This window comes from Musca autumnalis, unplaced genomic scaffold, assembly GCF_047663935.1.
Source record: "Musca autumnalis isolate F117 unplaced genomic scaffold, ASM4766393v1 scaffold_1, whole genome shotgun sequence".
Classification (NCBI taxonomy): domain Eukaryota; kingdom Metazoa; phylum Arthropoda; class Insecta; order Diptera; family Muscidae; genus Musca; species Musca autumnalis.
In genome coordinates, this window is record NW_027411644.1 from 262,210,729 (window position 1) to 262,229,787 (window position 19,059).

A 19,059-nucleotide genomic window follows, 5' to 3' on the forward strand; every position below is an offset into this window, starting at 1 on the left:
AAATTTCATGAAAATTCCCTGAGTAGTTTTGTAAATATTTAAAAAGTAGGCGAAATAGGGTCTTTAGGGCCCAAATAATTACGTAAGGTCGGCGACACAACCACCATTGTCTCGCATATTAATTTCAACAAAATATATAGCCTATTTTACCGGGGCGGCGCCTCTGTAAATTCTCTGAAGGTTTCAGGAAAATCGCTTCAGTAGTTTTGTAGATGTAGCATATTTAAAAAAGTGGGCGTGGATAATGTTTCTCTCCGTAAAAAAATAAGTTGGACTATGATGAACATTTAAATTTATTATTTAATGAAATTTTAAATTATCCAAATCGGTCCAGCCGTTCTCAAATGATGCAATTTTAAAAATTACACTAATTACTCCTCCCAAACTTATCGATATCTCCAAATACCAATTAAAAACACAATTAATATTATATTTGTTTAAAATTTTATTATCATCTATCTTAAAACATGTAAATTTACAATACATTTTTATATATGTATATTTCTAATGAACAAAAATACCTACACATTGAAAGAATGCATATAACATTAAGTATGCAAGTCTGGTATTGCAATTCTGTAAAACAAGTATAATTAATATATTTTTTTATAAATTTTGTTTATTGTAATTCGTTCATCACTTGTATTTGGTATTTTTGTTTTCTCTCATTTCAAATATGTTATTTGTCAAGAAAATCGTTATAGATTATTCATTGCTAGGAAGAAGAAAACAAGAAACATACAAAAATTGCACAAGACGAAAATGAAGATGAAGAGTAGGAGTAAAAGGTGGAAGAAACGTTGCCATGAAAACATATATGAAATTGACAAATTATGATATCCATGGAAATTTTGTTTAACAAAGAGATTCATAGTTTTCAAACATACATTTACATACATTTTTTATGGTTTGATGTTTTCTTCAATTGTTCTTAAGCACACAAAGTTGTTCTAATAGAGTAGAAAACAGTTATTTTTCTTTTATAATAAATGCTTTAAAAAGACAGGCGAGTATATATTAAACAAAAATATTAAGATCTATAGCAGGCGAATGCAAATGGAAATTCGTTTCAAAATATTAAAAATATGTTTAGAATTAAACACTATTAGGAATTGCACTATATGGCAAATTCGGCATGATCCGGTTCCAAATCACAGGGGCGTCTGAATTCTTGTCGTGCCTCGTGTATCCATTTATTTGAAACTGAAATAAAAGGAAAATGAATATTAATAACAAATGAATGAAAACATAATTGGATGATAATTTGTAACTTACCCCATTTTGAGCCAGTCAACACTGGACAAGCTGCATGCCGTGTACGATAATCACCATCACCTGAACGATGTAAATTATACCAGAAGGCCGCTGTTCCCTTTTTGGGTTTCAAGGCAGTGTTGATGGCTGTAAATACCGTGGCACCACCTTGTTCTACGTCGCTCATCTGCAAATGATTAAAGAATATAAGGTTAGTTATGTCTTTAGATTTTGTTTTGCCATTTCGCGCTTACATAGAACAATACTGTGGCAATGCGGTTTCCAGTATTTAAACCTTGGAAGGCACGAATTTCTTCACGCTGAAATAAAAATAAACAAAAAACACAAAAAATGTAATGTTAAATATTTTTTGTAACATCTTGAGTAAAGACAATAAATGTTCTTATTATCACCTAATAAATATCTAAGGTATGTATGTATGTATCAAGGCCTATAAACTGTGGTATGTGTTATAGGGTGTCCCTAAAAATGCATTTTGTATGGAAATGCATATCCTACAAATTTTGTCCATTTGAACCAAAAACCCTAAATACGAAATATTATCGGGATCGGTTAACGATAACAATGATAAATCGGCTCAGATTCGCCTTATAATATGTCAAAACGGTTCCTTTGACTGCACCCAAATGCTGCACACTATAAACTTGAGGAACTTGTTCATATTATTGAGCTCGCTTTTTTAGCGGTGTTATGCCTGGGCGACTAGAAAATGTTAAGATCCTCGGGATCACATTCGACCTATCTCTGGTTAAGTTGTCGCCTGGTATGTATGGAGATGTTGCTGTTGTTGAAACAGTGTTTATTATTATGTTGTTGTTGTAGCAGCATTTAAACCTACGTAGAAGCATAGGTTTAATGCTGGGTTGGCAGCCGCTGGCCGAAACACTATGGTTCCGGGTCAATCTGGCTCTGGGTCTATCCCCAGTTCCAGGAAAGTGGCTGCTTCGTTGGGATGTAGCCACAGATCCACTGGAGTTAGATAAGTAGGTTTGGCGGGGCAGTTGTAAAGGTGACTTGTGTCGTGCGGGCGCATGCCGCATACTGGGCAGATGACTTGCACGGCGCGATCAGATTTCCGCCCAATAAGCATTTAAGCGACTGCAATATCCCGAGCGTAGTTGAGCTAAAACTACTCTGGTTTGTCGTGGCAGCTGACGCTCCTCAGCTGCGATAGATTGGGGATGTACTCCGAGGACTTTATATTTGCTTATGGCTTTAGCAACTGCGTCCGTGCGAATGCTATTTAAGCCTGCTTCATATGCCTGTTGATCTAGGGGTTATCTCCTATATCATTGGGCCTCTCACTCTAAGCATGGATATTCTTCCTGATGTGCCTGAATGTGTCGGGCCTTCCCACCAGATGGTGATTGGGATGGCTCTCACAGTAACACCCGAGCAAGTACTGCAACGAAAGCATCTTATTGTGTTGCTGTACAGGAATAAGTTTTAGCTCCTCATGTAGATGGTCCACTTAAGACTTGAGGTGGCACCCTGTTGCTGTTGTCAGGGCGGCATTCTGACAGGTTTGAATCTTTTTCCAATTCGTATCACATCATCCCGAGGACCAAAAAGGAACCGCATAGCTTACTACAGACTGACCTATCACGTTTTATGTGGTCAATTAGGACCTTGTTCCTACTTCTCAGTTTGTCGCAGATAGCTGTGGCGTGAACGTAGTGTCGAATGTGACCCCTATAATTTTGGGGCAGTTAGTGGTCGGAATTCTGCTACTGCCCACCACGACGCTCAACACTCTTCCAAACTGCACCGCCCATGTGGTGAATAGAGTGGCTGTACATATTTCTCGCGTGGAAAAAGGTGGTAAGATTGGTCTCTCACAGATGTCATCAGGGAAGATACCTGACGCCAGGATCGTGCAACCATCCGCATACGTTACGATCTCGATGCCGTCAGGAGGGGGCGGAATACAGGAGAGGTAGAGGTTAAACAGTTCCGGAGATATCCCCACCTTGGGGAACTCTCCGTTTCACTCTACGGGTTTGGACTTCTTGTTCCTGAATTCCACGTACGACTGGCGTCCACACATATAATTGACTATCCAACGTTTCAAGCTTGGCCGGAGGGTTGTCTGCTCAATGTCCTCAAACAGCATGGAATGCTTGACTGTATCAAAGGCTTTTGATAAGTCAAACGCCACCATCACTGTTCTATCACACGGCGGTCTCTGTTTGAGTCATTGACAAATATATGTAAAGATGGCGTGCTGCGCTGTTGTCGTTGACGATCAGCAACTTGATAGCTATTCCTCATACTGAGGAGGACTAAGGCCCCAATGGGTCTTTGCTATGGGCGACAAATGCGAAATCGGCCTGTAAGATTCACTTTTGCTGACATCCTTGGCTGGCTTCAGTAGCTGGACCACCCTGCCCATTTTCAAGACTTCGAGAACAATATGGGTGGCTAGCGACAGGGACGTACGCAGAGGGGGGGCACTGGGGGCCCGTGCCCCCCCCGAAATGTTTGGTCGACTAAAATTTTTTGAGCTACTTATCAAATTATTACCATTTATGCTATAAAATATATTTTGTTTTAAAATTTCAAATGATAACTGATATTGTTCTGAAGGTTCTGTACTGAAAATGTACTTTGTCATGAAGTTGTCTAAGAAATATTTAAAATTTTTTTGTTTGAATACACTTTTTAGAGAAAGTTCCAGTGAAACTGGAACTGCCATGCCAGTGTTTTGGAGTTCTGTAATAAATATAAAGGTCTTGAGGCTTTAAACTCATTTTGTATTCAAAATATTTACAAATTCAGTATTGTGCGGATTAGAAGTACATAAAATGAAATGTCTATTGGACAATATATACGACATATCAAGGGTTTTCCGTGGAGTATATCTCGAAAAGCAGTTAGAACATTGTTTTACTGCCTTAATAAAAATGTTGTATTCCTATTTTATATCAACTTGTTGCTAAACAGTGGGATAAAATAATGGAGAAAATGTATTGTTGTGCATAATAAAGTGATAATATCTGCTATAAATAGCGTGAATTTTTTCCTATCAGTAACAAATTTGTAGCAGAAAACTACCATAAACGAAATTAATGCTCAAACTTTCGTTATATGGTATTGTATTAAAATCTGCTGTTATTTGTATCGTATATTACGGTGCTCTTGAACCAACTTTAAATGAAAGAAGAAAATCAAAAAACAAAAAATTGCATTTTGGGGTTTTGACGGTTTTGACGGTTTTGCTGGGAAACCACAAGCCCTATCAAAATGGAACTAAAGAAAATGTTATAGCAGTAAAAATTACAATATTGTTGATATTTTGATAGGTATTTTCGTAGGTTTTACCATTTCTGAGATATAGAAGTTCAAATTTAAACAATTCACTGACTGCATCTCCTTATAAAACAACTAGCAAATGCCCGCTACTTCGTATGCGGAAAGGAAACGAAATATATAAACAATATTTAATACGGGAATGGTGAATACTGGAGATTCTGTTGTACTAAGACCTATTTTTATTACCAATATTCTTTCGATTGTAGTCAGAATTTAAAAAAAAATTGCCGTATCGCATCCCTACACAGCTACCATATTTTTTTATTTCGAATTTCCAAGACTACGTATCATATTGCAAATTTCAGATTTGACTCCTGATTTTACCCCTTCACTAACACAGCATTCTCTTCCAGTACGAATTTCCAAACACTAAACTTTATCTCACCCCTTCACAACAACAATCACGCACATTCACAATTCAAGGTTCTAGCTTTAGCGGTTTCGCCCAGAACCCGAATAGGTCCGTTAAATTTTCGGCCACGTTTTCGTATATCCCTATATAACGGTACCTCTCGACTTAGTGTTTTTTTAAAGAAGAACAAATGTTTATTGTCCAATTTTCTTTAAATTTGGACCTTGAATACTCAGAGGATATAGAAGTTTAATTTAAAAAATCTCCACTTCAATCCACGTTTATTAGAAGAGATATTTTGAAGATTTAGAGTATTTTGAAGATCTTCTGCACATTCTCCAACCGAAATTCGGAATTTCTGGCATGAAAGGTTAGAAAGCTTCTTTACAAAAAATTGTACTTAATGTGCACCGGTATGTCAACAGTATAACGGAAAATTTTTTGAAGGCATTTCAATTTAGGATTTTTTAATATCTAGTTAACAAAATTGTCGCATTGGACCATGTTTTCAAATTTACATACCAAAGCGGTCAGAACAAAAAACATTTTTTGAAAAAATACTTCACGTTGACTACTTAATTTCAGTACATTATTTAGAAACTCCTTGGCGTTAACATCAAATCAATGGGACAATATTCAGTAAAATTTTTCAAACTCAGAACTTTGTCTCAAACTCTAGAGCGATCTTCATAACAAATATTTTTCCATTTCGTATTTTTTGTACAAATAGCGTATTTTTAAATTATATAATCCCAGCTTTGTTCCTACACCCAACACCAAATTTAGTACCTTAACTATTTAAAATGATTTTTGTATCAACATGTTACCCAACTTTTCGTACACATAGGTAAACGTTTCAAAAATTACTTCCTTATATTCAACATATATTCTAACCCCAATTCAGTTTTCCAGTTTTACCAGTTCCCCTGAAACCCATTTGAGGACTATTTAGTAGTTTTTGTATAAATAAGTACGCATTTTCAAAACCTCCTCCCTACCTCCACTCTAAACACCAATTGCTAATCTAATACCAAATTTCAAAATTCCAGTTCTACCCTTTACAAAATCACAAATTGTACAAAATTCTATACCATATAGCAAATACCAAAAGGTACCAAATTTTGTACCATTTAGCACTTTTCGTACACGATTTTCCAAAATGTACTTTCATATCTCAGCTCTATCCGTTCACCTAAACCCAAATTATAGCCAATGTAGTTCAATTTAGCACTTTTCCATTAGTACGAATTTCCAAAACTACCTCAATCCTACACTCCAACAATAATCTGTTCACTCAAATACAAATTATAGCGAATTTCGTACCATTTAGTACTAATTCGTGCACATTAGTACGATTTCCCAAAGCTACCTCCATATCTCAATTCTATATTCCAACAGTAATCTTAATTCCAAATTTCAGGATTCCAGCTCTTCAAATCCAAATCATACTAAACTCAATACCATTTAGGACTTTTCGACCTTTGGTACATCTTTCTTACTCTTCATCAGTGACCCCCATTCCAAATTTCAGGATTCCGGCCCTATTCGTTAACACATACCAAAATTGTACTATATTTAGTACCATTTAGTATTTTTCGTATAATTTTAATTCGAATTTCCAAAAACCTTTCTTTTTTACTCTCCATCAGTCCCCTTCATTCCAAATTTCAAGATTCCAGCTCTATCCGTTCACTCAAACCCAAATTGTACTACATTTACTACCATTTATTACTTTTCGTACATTTATAGTTCGAATTCCAAAAACCTTTCATTTTTACTCTTCATCAGTGATCCTCATTCTAAATTTCAGGATTCCAGCTCTATCCGTTCACCCAAATCCAAATTGTACTAAATTTAGTACCATTTAGTACTTTTCGTGCACTTTTAGTTTGTTACTCTCCACCAGTGACCCTAATTTCAAATTTCAGGATTCTAGCTCCATCCATTTAGTACTTTTCGTACCCTTGTAATTCGAATTTCCAAAAACCTTTCTTTTTTTACTCTTCATCAGTGACATTCATTCCAAATTTCAGGATTCCACCTCTATTCGATCACCCAAACCCAAATTGTACTAAATTTAGTACCATTTATTATTTTTCGTATACTTATAGTTCGAATTCCAAAAACCTTTCATTTTTACTCTTCATCAGTGATCCTCATTCTAAATTTCAGGATTTCAGCTCTATCCGTTCACCCAAATCCAAATTGTACTAAATTTAGTACCATTTAGTACTTTTCGTGCACTTTTAGTTCTAATTTCTAAAAACCTTTCTTTGTTACTCTCCATCAGCGACCCTCATTACAAATTTCAGGATTCCACCTCAATTCGTTCACCCAAATCCAAATTGTACTAAATTTAGTACCATTTAGAACTTTTCGTGCACTTATAATTCGAATTTCCAAAAACCTTTCTTTGTTACTCCCCACCAGTGACCCTAATTTCAAATTTCAGGATTCTAGGTCCATCCGTTCACCCAAATCCAAATTGTACTAAATTTAGTACCATTTAGTACTTTTCGTAACCTTGTAATTCGAATTTCAAAAAACCTTTCATTTTTACTCTTCATCAGTGATCCTCATTCCAAATTTCAGGATTCCAGCTCTATCCGTTCACCCAAATCCGAATTGTACTAAATTTAGTACCATTTAATACTTTGCGTGCACTTATGGTTCGAATTTCCAAAAACCTTTCTTTTTTACTCTCCACAAGTTACCCTAATTTCAAATTTCAGGATTCCAGCTCTATCCGTTCACACAAATCCAAATTGTACTAAATTTAGTACCATTTAGTACTTTTCGTACCCTTGTAGTTCCAGTTTCCAAAAACCCTTTGGTACATCTTTCTAGCTCTCCATTAGTTACCCTCATTCCAATTTTCAGAATTCTAGCTCTTACCGTTTGCCTAATACAAAGGGTACCATATTTAGTACCTTTTAGTACTTTTCGTACACTTCTAGGTCGAATTTCCAAAAACCCAGCCTTATCTCACCCCTACACACCAACAGCAACCTACACCCAAAATTTCAACTTTCTAGCTTCAGCGGTTTCGTCTGGGCGCTGATGAATCAGTCAGTCAGTCAGTCAGTCACTCACCTCACTACTCTTTTATATATATAGATGTCAGGACTATAATTTCCCAACTAAAGTTAAAAAATGGTACAACCGAGTAAAAAAGTTACGAATCCCCATCTTGTAAAGAATTCGACAAGACTTACTGTTTTGAAGCAAATTGTGAAAACCTAACAAAAAACGCTAAAAATGTGACCTGAACTTCTATATCTCAAAAATGGTGAAACCTAGGAACAAATCAAACAAATTTTCAAAGTTACAACATTTTCTTTAGCCCCATTTCGATAGGAGTTGTGGTTTCCCAGCAAAATCGCGAAAACCTAAAATAAACCTAAAAATGTGAACTTATTTAAAAATCCCTCCATCGATTTTTTCTTGTTTTGGGATTTTTCTCATCTTTGAACATTGCTGTTTCAGAATCCACAAAAACTTCCCAGTTGTAAGCTCCATTCATTTAACGTTGGTTCAAGAGCACCGTGATATTGAACCTGCAACCATTAGGCTAACGATAAAAATGTACCTCATCGAAATAATGTTCTTAGACTAATCATATGTTTGGATGAAACACGCTTCAAACAATTTGGAGTCGATTTATCCCAGTTTGTCCGTCTGTCTGGCTCGGTCCCATTATAACTCTCGAACAGATCAACAGATTTGGTCCAAATTTTGGATCTCGCAATATTTTGTCCAACCTTCCTTTGGACATCAGACTTCAAAATGTTTCTCTAAAATCTTGAGCAAAGTCCAATCCGATTTTTTCGAGACCTAGAGTAGGTTCGAAAGTGGATTATATCGATTCACTCCTTCAGATACCTCCAACACAAAATTTCAATTATCCGATTTGACCGAAACATCCTAAAATAACGTACATATTAAATTCTGAAACTTCTTCGCTATACAATTCATAGAAAAAATTGGCTATCTTGCCTCTATTCGATCTGTCTATATATAAAAGTCTCAACTCACACAGGCTGATCTCTGTAGGCAAACCCGATTGTTACTTTTTACTTGTTTTACAGAAAACAAAAGTTATGAATTTTCATAAGTTTGTCTCCGCTGTACCGACAGAAGTGATTGGCCGTTGGAAAGTTTTTAAGGTCATCGAGTCCATAAACATCTAGTCATACAATTAAGATAGAAATGGAGAAATGGATGGAGTTTTTCGTCTTAAGCTATTTCTTCAGGATTTAGCTAATATGTTGCCGATCTTTTTTGAGAGATATTTTTTCGACCATGTGTTTGCGTAGTCTCAAACAGTACTGCGAGTGGGATTCGGAGTCTATGAGTCGTAGATTGCATAGCCCGGCTCCTGATATATTTTTCTTTTATTATTGTAATTTTCTGAATTATTAGTTGGCTTTCACGGACTCTATCACTTCTGGTAAAATAGTAAAGCTTTGGTGTTTTTATGCACTTAAAGAATATCATTTTCTTACATTAATACAAAACTTTTTTAATGGCATTGAAGTTAGTGTTTGATAAAGAAGAAACGGCGTTATGTTCAGATCGAACTGTTTATATCCTACAAAAAATGTATACATCTATTCGACATAATCCATATTACTGACAATATAGTAGCCTCGAATATAGAAAATGTTTCGAAAGCTATTCGCTGCGGGATTTAGAACCCAAAATTCTGGGATACCCCAAAACGTACATATATATATATGGGTAATATCAAATTGAAAGATTTTTTAGTTATTACTTCAGTTCTGTTGGAGAATTTGGTTAAAAACTTTTGTAAGGAAACTATGCCGAACGTGGTCTGATATGGTTCATCCAAGGACTAATATATTATAATCAGTTCCAAATTTCAATCTTGTATCTAAAATATTGTGATCTCTCTCTTTTGAATGTATATATTTTGTGGCAATATTTAATATACATAAACTCAATTAAAACCCCTTTAAAATAGCTTTACGTAACGACACACAACATTTTTAATTTTCATGATTTTTGGTCAAGTTGGGCCCCCCCCGAAATGAAATCCTGCGTACGTCCCTGGCTAGCGACAAGTTGAGAATTTTAGTGAGATACTTCACTCCCGGCTCATCCAGCTGTTTCAGCATTACCATGGAGATTCCAGCAGGGCCCAAAGCTTTGGATGATTTAACGTTCCTGATGGCATTCGCAACATCATCCATTGTAAATTGTGGTGGTTCATCCTCGGCAGGAAGAAATCTGATGCGACGTAATACTCTTCTCTTCGCTCTATCATTCTCGTGGTGCTCGACAAAGTGTCGATTGAAATAACTTGCGCACCACTTTGGGTCAGTCAACGTAACGTCGCCAAATGTGACTGGGGTCCTATCTTCCCTCCTTGCATGGTTCGAGAGTGACTTAACCGTTGTCCACAATTCACTTATACCGGCTTCAATGTTGCACCGTTTCGGATGATTTAACCACTTGTTCCGCTTATGCTCGCCGACCAGCCTGTTAACATCCAGTGTCAGATCCCTGACTCTGGGGTCATTGGGGTTGGCTTGACGAAGCGCATCACGTTCATTTGCTAATGCCGCCGCCTCTGCTGGGAAGTTTGGTCTTTCTTCGGGTATTCGACCAATAGGGATATGGCGAGCGGCTGCAGCAGGAAATTGCGGCATAATGAACCGACATGGGTCATTATAGAAGTTGAACTAAATTTGGACAAAATATTAGGAAATCCGAAGTTTGGACCAATTTGGTTGCCCCGTTCAAGAGATATCGGGCATACAATTTTAGTGACATTATTTTTTTAAATATTTGGGGGGAGCACCGGAAGTTGTGGACCGGTATTTCCCATCTTCGAACTGAAACTAAATACAGACAAAATATGAAGAAGGCTCAATTATGGACCAAATCGGTTGATCAGTTCGAGAGTTATCGTGCCCTCCAGCCAATACAAAGGTGCAATAGGGGGTTTTACACCTTCCGGGCTGTTTTCTCAAGAAATATGGACTTACCCCTGAAAAAAACTGTTACCATGGTATATTCGGCACCGAATTCAAGTTGCTTCAACAAAAATCAAAGTGATTCGAGAGCAGGTTTTAAAGTTAACTTCTCCGAAATTTTGTTTGGGAGGTAACCGAAGGAGAGGACAAATATAGTCCATATTCGAACCTGATCTATATCTGATAAATATATCAGGATATGTACAGTATGGACCAAATCGGTCATTCCCATCAAGAGTTATCTTTCGCACAATTTTTCCGAACATTTTCGAACTTTTGTTGGGGAGGCACCTGAAAAAGCGGACCTATATGGCTTATCTTCGAACTTAAACTATGTTTGGATACAATATTACGAATGCCAAATTTTGGATCGAATCGGCAGATCCGTTGGAGAGTTATTTTGCGCTCCAACCACTACACACGGTGTCATAGGTGTTTTTTTGCACCTTTCAGGCTATTTTCTCAGGATATATGGACTTGCCCCTAATGAAACTTGTGCCGTGGTGTGGGGATAGTGAATACAAGTTGTTACAACAAAAATCAAAGCGATTCGAGAGCAGGTCCTAAACTGAACTTTTCCCCATTTTTGTGTTGGAGGTACCCGAAGGAGTGGACGGATTGAGTCCATATTGGAACCTCATCTAAGTCTGGTAGAAATTTGACGTGGACCAAACCGGTTACTCCCTTCAAGAGTTATCGTCCGCACACATTTTTCGAACTTTTATGGGGAAGATACCGGAAGGAGTGGGCCGATATTACCCATCTTCGAACTTAAACTAATTTTGGACAAAATATTACGAAACCCACATTTTGCACCGAATCGTTTGATCCGTTCGACAGTTATCGTGCGCTTCAACCAGCCAGGCAGACATACGGACGGACATGGCTAAATCAACTCCAAATTGTCTGAAACGGATTTCGTCCAAACATACTTAGGATGTAAAATAAATTATTTCGATGAAGCACATTTTGACCGTTGTTGTACGGCGCATCCTGGATAAGTAAACTGCTTCTCCGACAGATTCCCAACCAAATCCCCACTCTAAAAATCCTATAAACGTCAATATTCTACAGCTGTACTTAAAATAGTTTCATCTACTTCTTTCTACTTTTCGGTCTTCTTTAGTTTTTCTACATTCTTCTTACAGGTGCTTAACTCCAATCTTTACTTTCTTCCTTATATTTCTTAATGTTAACAAAGTTTGACCCAAATCGGATACTTTCTTGGTGAGCTAGCGTCCTCACGAGTCATTCTCATTGGTCCATTTGTGGGAAAGGTACCAGAAGAGTTGTTAGAGGAGATGGACTAGGTTCGAAGTTTGGGAGAAATATTAGAATGTGCAAATTTTAAACCGAATCGGTTAGTAATAAATTTGCTCTTTTATTTGTTTGAAAACAATGGGTCGCATTTTGAAACCATATGGTGGATAGGACCAGGCATGTCCCGAGAGATCTTCATGATCCAGAAAGAGTTGCAAGAGAGAACAATCTATGCAGCTGAGGGGCATCAGCTGCCACGACAAAGCAGAGTAGTTTTGGCTCAACAACGCTCGGGATGGTGAATTCCCAAAGAGCAAGGATCGATAACACCGTGCAAAACATCTGCCCAGTGTGCGGCACAAACTCGCACGACGCTCTGCACCTTATCAACAGCCCTGCCAAACCTACACAACTAACTCCAACAGATTTGTGGTTACATCCCATCGAAGCAGCCACATTCGTAGAAATGGAGATAAAACCAAAAGCAGATTAAGCAGGAAAACAAACCTACCAACATATCAATTACTGCTACAACAACAACATGGGTCACAATTTTTTCGCCCTTGTACATACTCTAAATTCGGATATAAGTTTTAAACAATTCAGTCCCCTAACCAAAACATAATCCAATATTGACCAATACTTACTCTAGCAAAATCGAAATGTGGTTCATAATGGCCACCAATGCCATAGTTGACAACTTGCAGCTCTTCGGCGGACAACATATCTAATCCAGTCATATCTTCGGTACGTTGTACAATATTGGCAATAATATCATGTTCTTCGGTACGCAACCAAGCCGATTTGCTGATGCGATAATTGGCTGTTTCCAATTCTCCAGTTATGGCGTTTTGTACAGTGGCTCTACGGAAACGTGGTCTAGCCATTTTCTTAATTATTTCAATTTCGGAATCATACATAGCATCGTGAAAGATAACAATGTAGGGATCTTTGGAGGCTTCTTCCAATTTCATGGGACCAATTTTCAGGAATGGAACATTATTGTCAACATAACGGCAACGCAAGGGTCTCAGTTGTTCGGGAGTGGGTTTTAGTTTACCCTGGCACAACAATTCATAGGCTTTGCGTTCGGTATAATCATAAACAGAGGGTTCCGCTTTGGCAATGGGCTGAAAATGGAAGCAAAAAATTTAAAATTAATTTCTCTTTCAAACGAATTGTTACTTTTTGCTTGTTTGGAATCGTTTTTTTTTTGTCAACTTACCAAATCCGATTTGGGTGTTTCGTCACTACCATCATCACCTTTGACCTTCTTCTTGGCAGATAACTCTTTCAGCTCCTTTTCATAGTAAACTTTATTGCCATTGGCACGTTCGTGCGTGGGTAGCAGTTGCAACAATTCATTTGTCATAGATAGGGCACTTTCCACATCGCCTGCAAGTTGGAGGTGCAGCAACAACGGAAAATTAAAAAAAAAGATAAAGAAAAAACTTCCATAAATATATAAAAAGAAAAATATATAGAACAAATATATGTACATAGTATATACAATTTATACATAAAAAATAAATACATAAATGTGAAAGGATATCTTTGTTTCCACAAGGATCTTGTATATGCCAGAGGGTATACTAATGGTTGCATCCATGCTGCTGCACATACAGCAGATAAATAGTGTAGATGGGTGACATTTATGTGCCCCAAATGCAAATGCTACTGTTGTTTGTGGAGAAATGGTCTTCCGCTGCTGCATACAAATGCTCTTGAATAATTAATTTATATCACTGTGAACGAGGAGCTCCATAAAATCCTTGCTGGAAGGTCATTCAAGGAAATTACTTGTCACAGCACCCAGCCAGCCACCACCCTCAACAAACCATTAGCAATGATTCCCGTGTGTGTGCGATGCACATCCAATTAGATACTTCGAACATCATCCTGATGAAGATGTCATTTGTGTTGTTTTGCAAGTTTTGCAAATGAAAGTCGATTCAATGTGGACGACTTCACTGACTAAGATTTCACAGAATGAAAATAATTAATATATTTTAGCACCAAGGAGGACGCAAGAGTTCTGGTCCAATTTGGCCAACAGATTTGATATATTCTTCGGATAATGTGATTACACGGCAACAGAGTGGAGTACAAAGAAAAGTCATTAAGAAAATTATGGATGGAGATTAGTTTTCATAAATTTATCGATTCTAATGTTTATAAGAAGCTTTTGTACACGAAGAATAACATGGCTGGAAAATATGAGTAGGTCTCGTTGTAGCTAAGGCAAGAGTTGTTAATGATTAATTATAGGTGACATAGAAGTGGAAATACGAAATGGCTGCCTCGATCGTTTTTAACATGACAAACCAATTTAAAGTCGACGACCACTGCAAATGTTTTAAGGACTATGAACTTGGAATCTTCACCTGGAATTTCTTAAGTCTTTACACAGTAAGTGCAGTTTGCAAACTGACGGATGTACATCGGGCGGAGTCCAATGGACAAAATTTGAATTTTACGAGTAACTTGAATTTTTACGAGTCTAAAACATTACCATTTCGGCTCACAGGCCGACTCCTGGTTACGTCGGAATGGAATCGTTCCGTCGAAAAGATCTTAAATCATTACGCACTGTATTATAGCTGCTATGAAACGAAATATATTAGATTTATGGTTAATCGGAGACTACAGATTCAGTTAATTTAATTTTAATTGGAATAGGGAAGATTTTAAGAACTTTTGGGTCATTATCTCAGGAAGTAGGGGTTCGCCCACGAAAATAATTATATCATTGTAATCAGGATCACAAGAACTAAATTCGTTAAAAATTTGAAAACGACCCTACTTAATCAAAATTTTTTGAACCTTTGTAGGGCAAGTTCAGCTACCTCCATGCATTACCACAGCTAGAGTGATTGTAATTTTCGATAGTCCATTGTAGAATATGTTGCTCGATATTATTATTCTTCTCCTTATTTTAAAACTGATGTTTTTATACCCTCCACCATAATATGGAGGCTATAATTATATTTGTTGTTCCGTTTGTAACACATTCAAACATTCGTCGGATACACTATAAAGTGCATACATATAGAACATTGGTGGCGTTTTTTTTATTGGGATAGCTGGTACAATTTTGATTTTTCAAAATAGTCTGACTTAATCCCATTGTTGTTGCTTTAATATTTAAAACAACTATATTATTAGTGGAGAAGGTTTGGCATAGTTCGCCAAGGGGTAAGGCAAGGAAGACTAGTTTCGATTCTCGATATTTGGGTATAAAAAGTTTTTTGTTGAAGTTATTGAATAATAACTTCGGTGGAGAATATCCACAAACAAAAAACAAGGGAACTGATGAGATCCTGTGGCGAGGATCGAAACTAGTCTTCCCTGCCTTACCCCTTGGCAAACAATGCCAAACCTTCTCCACTAATAAATTAGTTGTTTTAAATATTAAAACAACAACAATGGGATTAACTATTTTGAAAAATCGTACATACATACATATATACATTCTTTATCGGCGTAAAATTCTACATCGAAATAACGATGTCCGTCTGTCAGTTCAAATCAAGATACCGCTTAAATTATTTAAGACAGAGCTTCGTAATGTGTTTCTATTACTCACAGGGCTTTTTTGTATCGAAAATGGGTTATATCGGTCCACGTTTTGATATAATCCTAATGGAACTGTACCGCCCGATTTTCGGTATTTTGAAGGTTGTGGCCTCAATATCGCACCGAAATGGCTGTTATTTAGTCTTCGCTTTGGGGTAAAAACTTTCCACCAGGTATTTGTCGGTATAAATCCACGTCTTCATAAAGGTCCCATAGAACGGTACCGTCCGATTTTCGCTATTTTGAAAGTTTCAGCGTCATTATTAAACCAAAATTATTGAAATTTGATGTTAAGTCTTCTCTCCAGAGGAGAACTATATATAGGTCCAAGTTCATATAGCCCCCATAGAAGGGGGGTACATCCTGATTTAGTTTTCGTTGGAAGGGATAAACATTCCACCTGCAATTTTTCGGTATAAGTCCACGTCTGCATATAGCCCCCATAGAACGGTACCTCCCGATTTTTGGTATTTTGAAGGTTGTGACCTCAATATTGGGACAAAATGTCTGAAATTTGGTATTTAGTCTTCGCTGGTAGTATAAAAATTTCCTGCAGAAATTCCTCGGTATAGAAACGGTGTCTCCTGATTTTCGGAATTTTGAGGGTTTAAGCGTCATTTTCAAATTGAAATTGATGCAATTTTATATTTAGTCTTCGATGGGGTTATAAAACATTCCAGAAGATAATTATGGGTATAGGGTATATACGTTTTCATATAGTCCCCAAGAAAGGTCCCTCCCGATATTCGGTATTTTGATGGTTTCAGCGTCATTATCAGACCGATATGGACGAAATTTTGTATTTCGATGGTGGTATAAAATATTCCTAAAAGAGAATTATCAATATAAGTCCACGTATTAGATCCATTTGACAACAGAATTGGTTGTAATTTGGTATTTTGTGTCGTCAGAGGCCAGAAAACATTCTTACCAAAGTTGGGTTATATAGGTCCACGTGTTGATATAGCCCCCATAATACAATATCTCCCGATTTTCGATATTTTAAACGTTTTAGCCTCATTATCACACCGATATGGCTGAAATTTGGTATTTAGTCTTCTTTAGGCGTATAAAACTTTCCCCCAGAAATTTGTAGGTATAGGTCCACGCCATCATATAGCCCCCATAGAACGGTACCTTCCGAATTTCGGTATTTTGAAGGTTGTGGTCACAATAATCCACCGAAATGGCTGAAATTTGGGGTGGAGGGTATAAAATGTTCGGCCCAACCGAACTTAACGCTTTTCTTACTTGTTTTTTTTTTTTCTTGATGTTAGGGAATCAAATAAAGTCATTGGGTGCCAAGGCAGGACTATACGGCGGATGAACCTGTTTTGAATAGATTTTTGAGACCTCGCATTGTCATGGTGCACAATGATCCGTCTTCTCATGTTCGTTTTTCGAATTTCTCCGGAGACTTCAGGTAAACAAATTGTGGTGTACCACTCAGAATTAACCGTCCCACAGTGGTTCAGAATCGTTTTTTCCTGGTCAAAATTCTGTAACTTTTGAACGGATTGAGATATTTTCACAATTCTTTTTTTGTTAGACAGACAACACAATCAGCTTTATATGCGGTCAAATTCGGTCTGGTAGTTGCAGAGGAATTCAAGGTCAAAGTTAAATTTTTGAATTTTTTACTATTTTTCATCAAAATATCAGTGTTTTTGTGTTTTTTATATCTTCTTATATAGTAAAGATGGTCAAACGCCAATAAATAAACTATAAAAATACAAAAAAGAAAACTAAAAAAAAATTTCGAAAAAAATTTTTAAACATTTTTTTCACCAAATTTTCACAATAAAAAAATACAAAAAAATTAAATTTTTTCAAAAATTAAAGTAAAATGCTTCTTGGGTTGTCATAAAACTTATATAACTCATATAAAAACTCATATACTCCAAAAAATGTTAATTTGTGTAAAAAAGCTGTAATTCATATGGGAAATGGTATGGAAAAACACACATTTTTACCCATGTAATTTCAATAAATTTAAAAAAGTGTTAAACGGACGGAACGGGACGGGAACTAAAGTATATATGGGCTGAAAGAGGAGACTCTCGGACATATTTCTGTGAAAACAGAACATTGTTCCTTGTTGTTCCACAAAAGTTCTAGTCAAATAAATTTGGAATTTCATAAAATTTAGTACCTGAGAAAAATAAAATAGCTCATGTTGTGTAAACGCTATGGTAATTTGTTTAAACTATTTTTAAAGGCCACAATCCTACCTCCCTAACAAAAAAACAGCGAACGCAATATATGTTATAGTTTCCGAGAAATAGCTATTTCTTTCTCCAGAAGTTTTCAAAAATTACGTATTTCTTAAACATGGGGAAAATTTTCGTCTTTAGGGGCACCCCACGCCTGCACCTTCCAATATTTTGACCTAATTTTTTGGTTTCCTTAGTTTCAATATGTTTACTATCGAATCTCATATAGAAATTAAATATCTGTGACAAAACAAAATTTTGATTTTTGGCCAGGAAAATCGTTTCTTAAACCATTGTGCGTCCTATGTTCCTCAAGCGATATAGTAGCCACATGGTCAGTTTAGCCGAAGACACAGTGGACCATTTGCTTCGAAGTGCTTCTTCCATGAACAACTTTCGTTGAATTTGGCTCGCCTTCGAAGACCCCTACTGTAGATTGCTGTTTTGTTTCGGACTCATACGCATATGTATAACCAATATTCGTCGTCTGTGCCGATCTTATAAACGTCGTTTTTAATGTTAGTTTGTGGAAGAAATGCCCATGGATGCCTCTATCTCACGGTATATAACATGGCAATCTTGCATTATCCGTTCACGCACATCTTATATGTTTCTGACACAACGGCCGATTTTTGGCGACCCTAAACACCTTCGTATTTTAGCGAATGTCGACCACGATTGAATTCATTAAAGAAGTTTTTCATAGTGCTACAGGATGGTCCTTTATCGACATACAAACATTTAATTTGGTCGATGCGCTGTTGCCCTGATTATACACGTCGAAAATTTTAAAAAACAAGTAAGAAAGTATCAGTCAGCTGAGCCGACAGAGATATACCCTCAGCCTGTGCAAATTGAAACACTTTTTTCACAAAAAAAAAACTTATGTATTTAGGGGGTTTCAAAATTTTGGTCGTATGAACCGACAAAAATGTTGATTAGGATTAAAGTTCAAAAATTTTGCGAAAAAGGTACTTAAAGGAATGGACCGACATAGACCATGGGGGTGCCATAGGGAGTTTTTACACCCTACGGGCTGTTTTCTCAAGAGGTATGGACTTGCCCCTGAAAC

At 36.8% G+C, this 19,059-nt stretch overlaps 1 protein-coding gene across 3 annotated transcripts in view; it reads right to left on the minus strand.

Annotated features, from left to right (window-relative positions):
• Nucleotides 1-427: 427 nt before the first annotated feature.
• Nucleotides 428-19,059, minus strand: part of PH4alphaEFB (prolyl 4-hydroxylase subunit alpha-1) — a 147,400-nt gene continuing 128,768 nt past the window's right edge. For all 3 annotated transcript variants that reach the window (XM_073961016.1, XM_073961015.1, XM_073961014.1), the window contains 5 exons: nucleotides 13,424-13,593; nucleotides 12,846-13,328; nucleotides 1,509-1,574; nucleotides 1,276-1,441; nucleotides 428-1,203 (listed from right to left, as the gene is read on the minus strand). In XM_073961016.1, coding sequence (XP_073817117.1) covers nucleotides 1,118-1,203; nucleotides 1,276-1,441; nucleotides 1,509-1,574; nucleotides 12,846-13,328; nucleotides 13,424-13,593 — 971 coding nt within the window. In that variant the 3' untranslated portion in view covers nucleotides 428-1,117. The remainder of the gene's footprint in view (nucleotides 1,204-1,275; nucleotides 1,442-1,508; nucleotides 1,575-12,845; nucleotides 13,329-13,423; nucleotides 13,594-19,059) is intronic.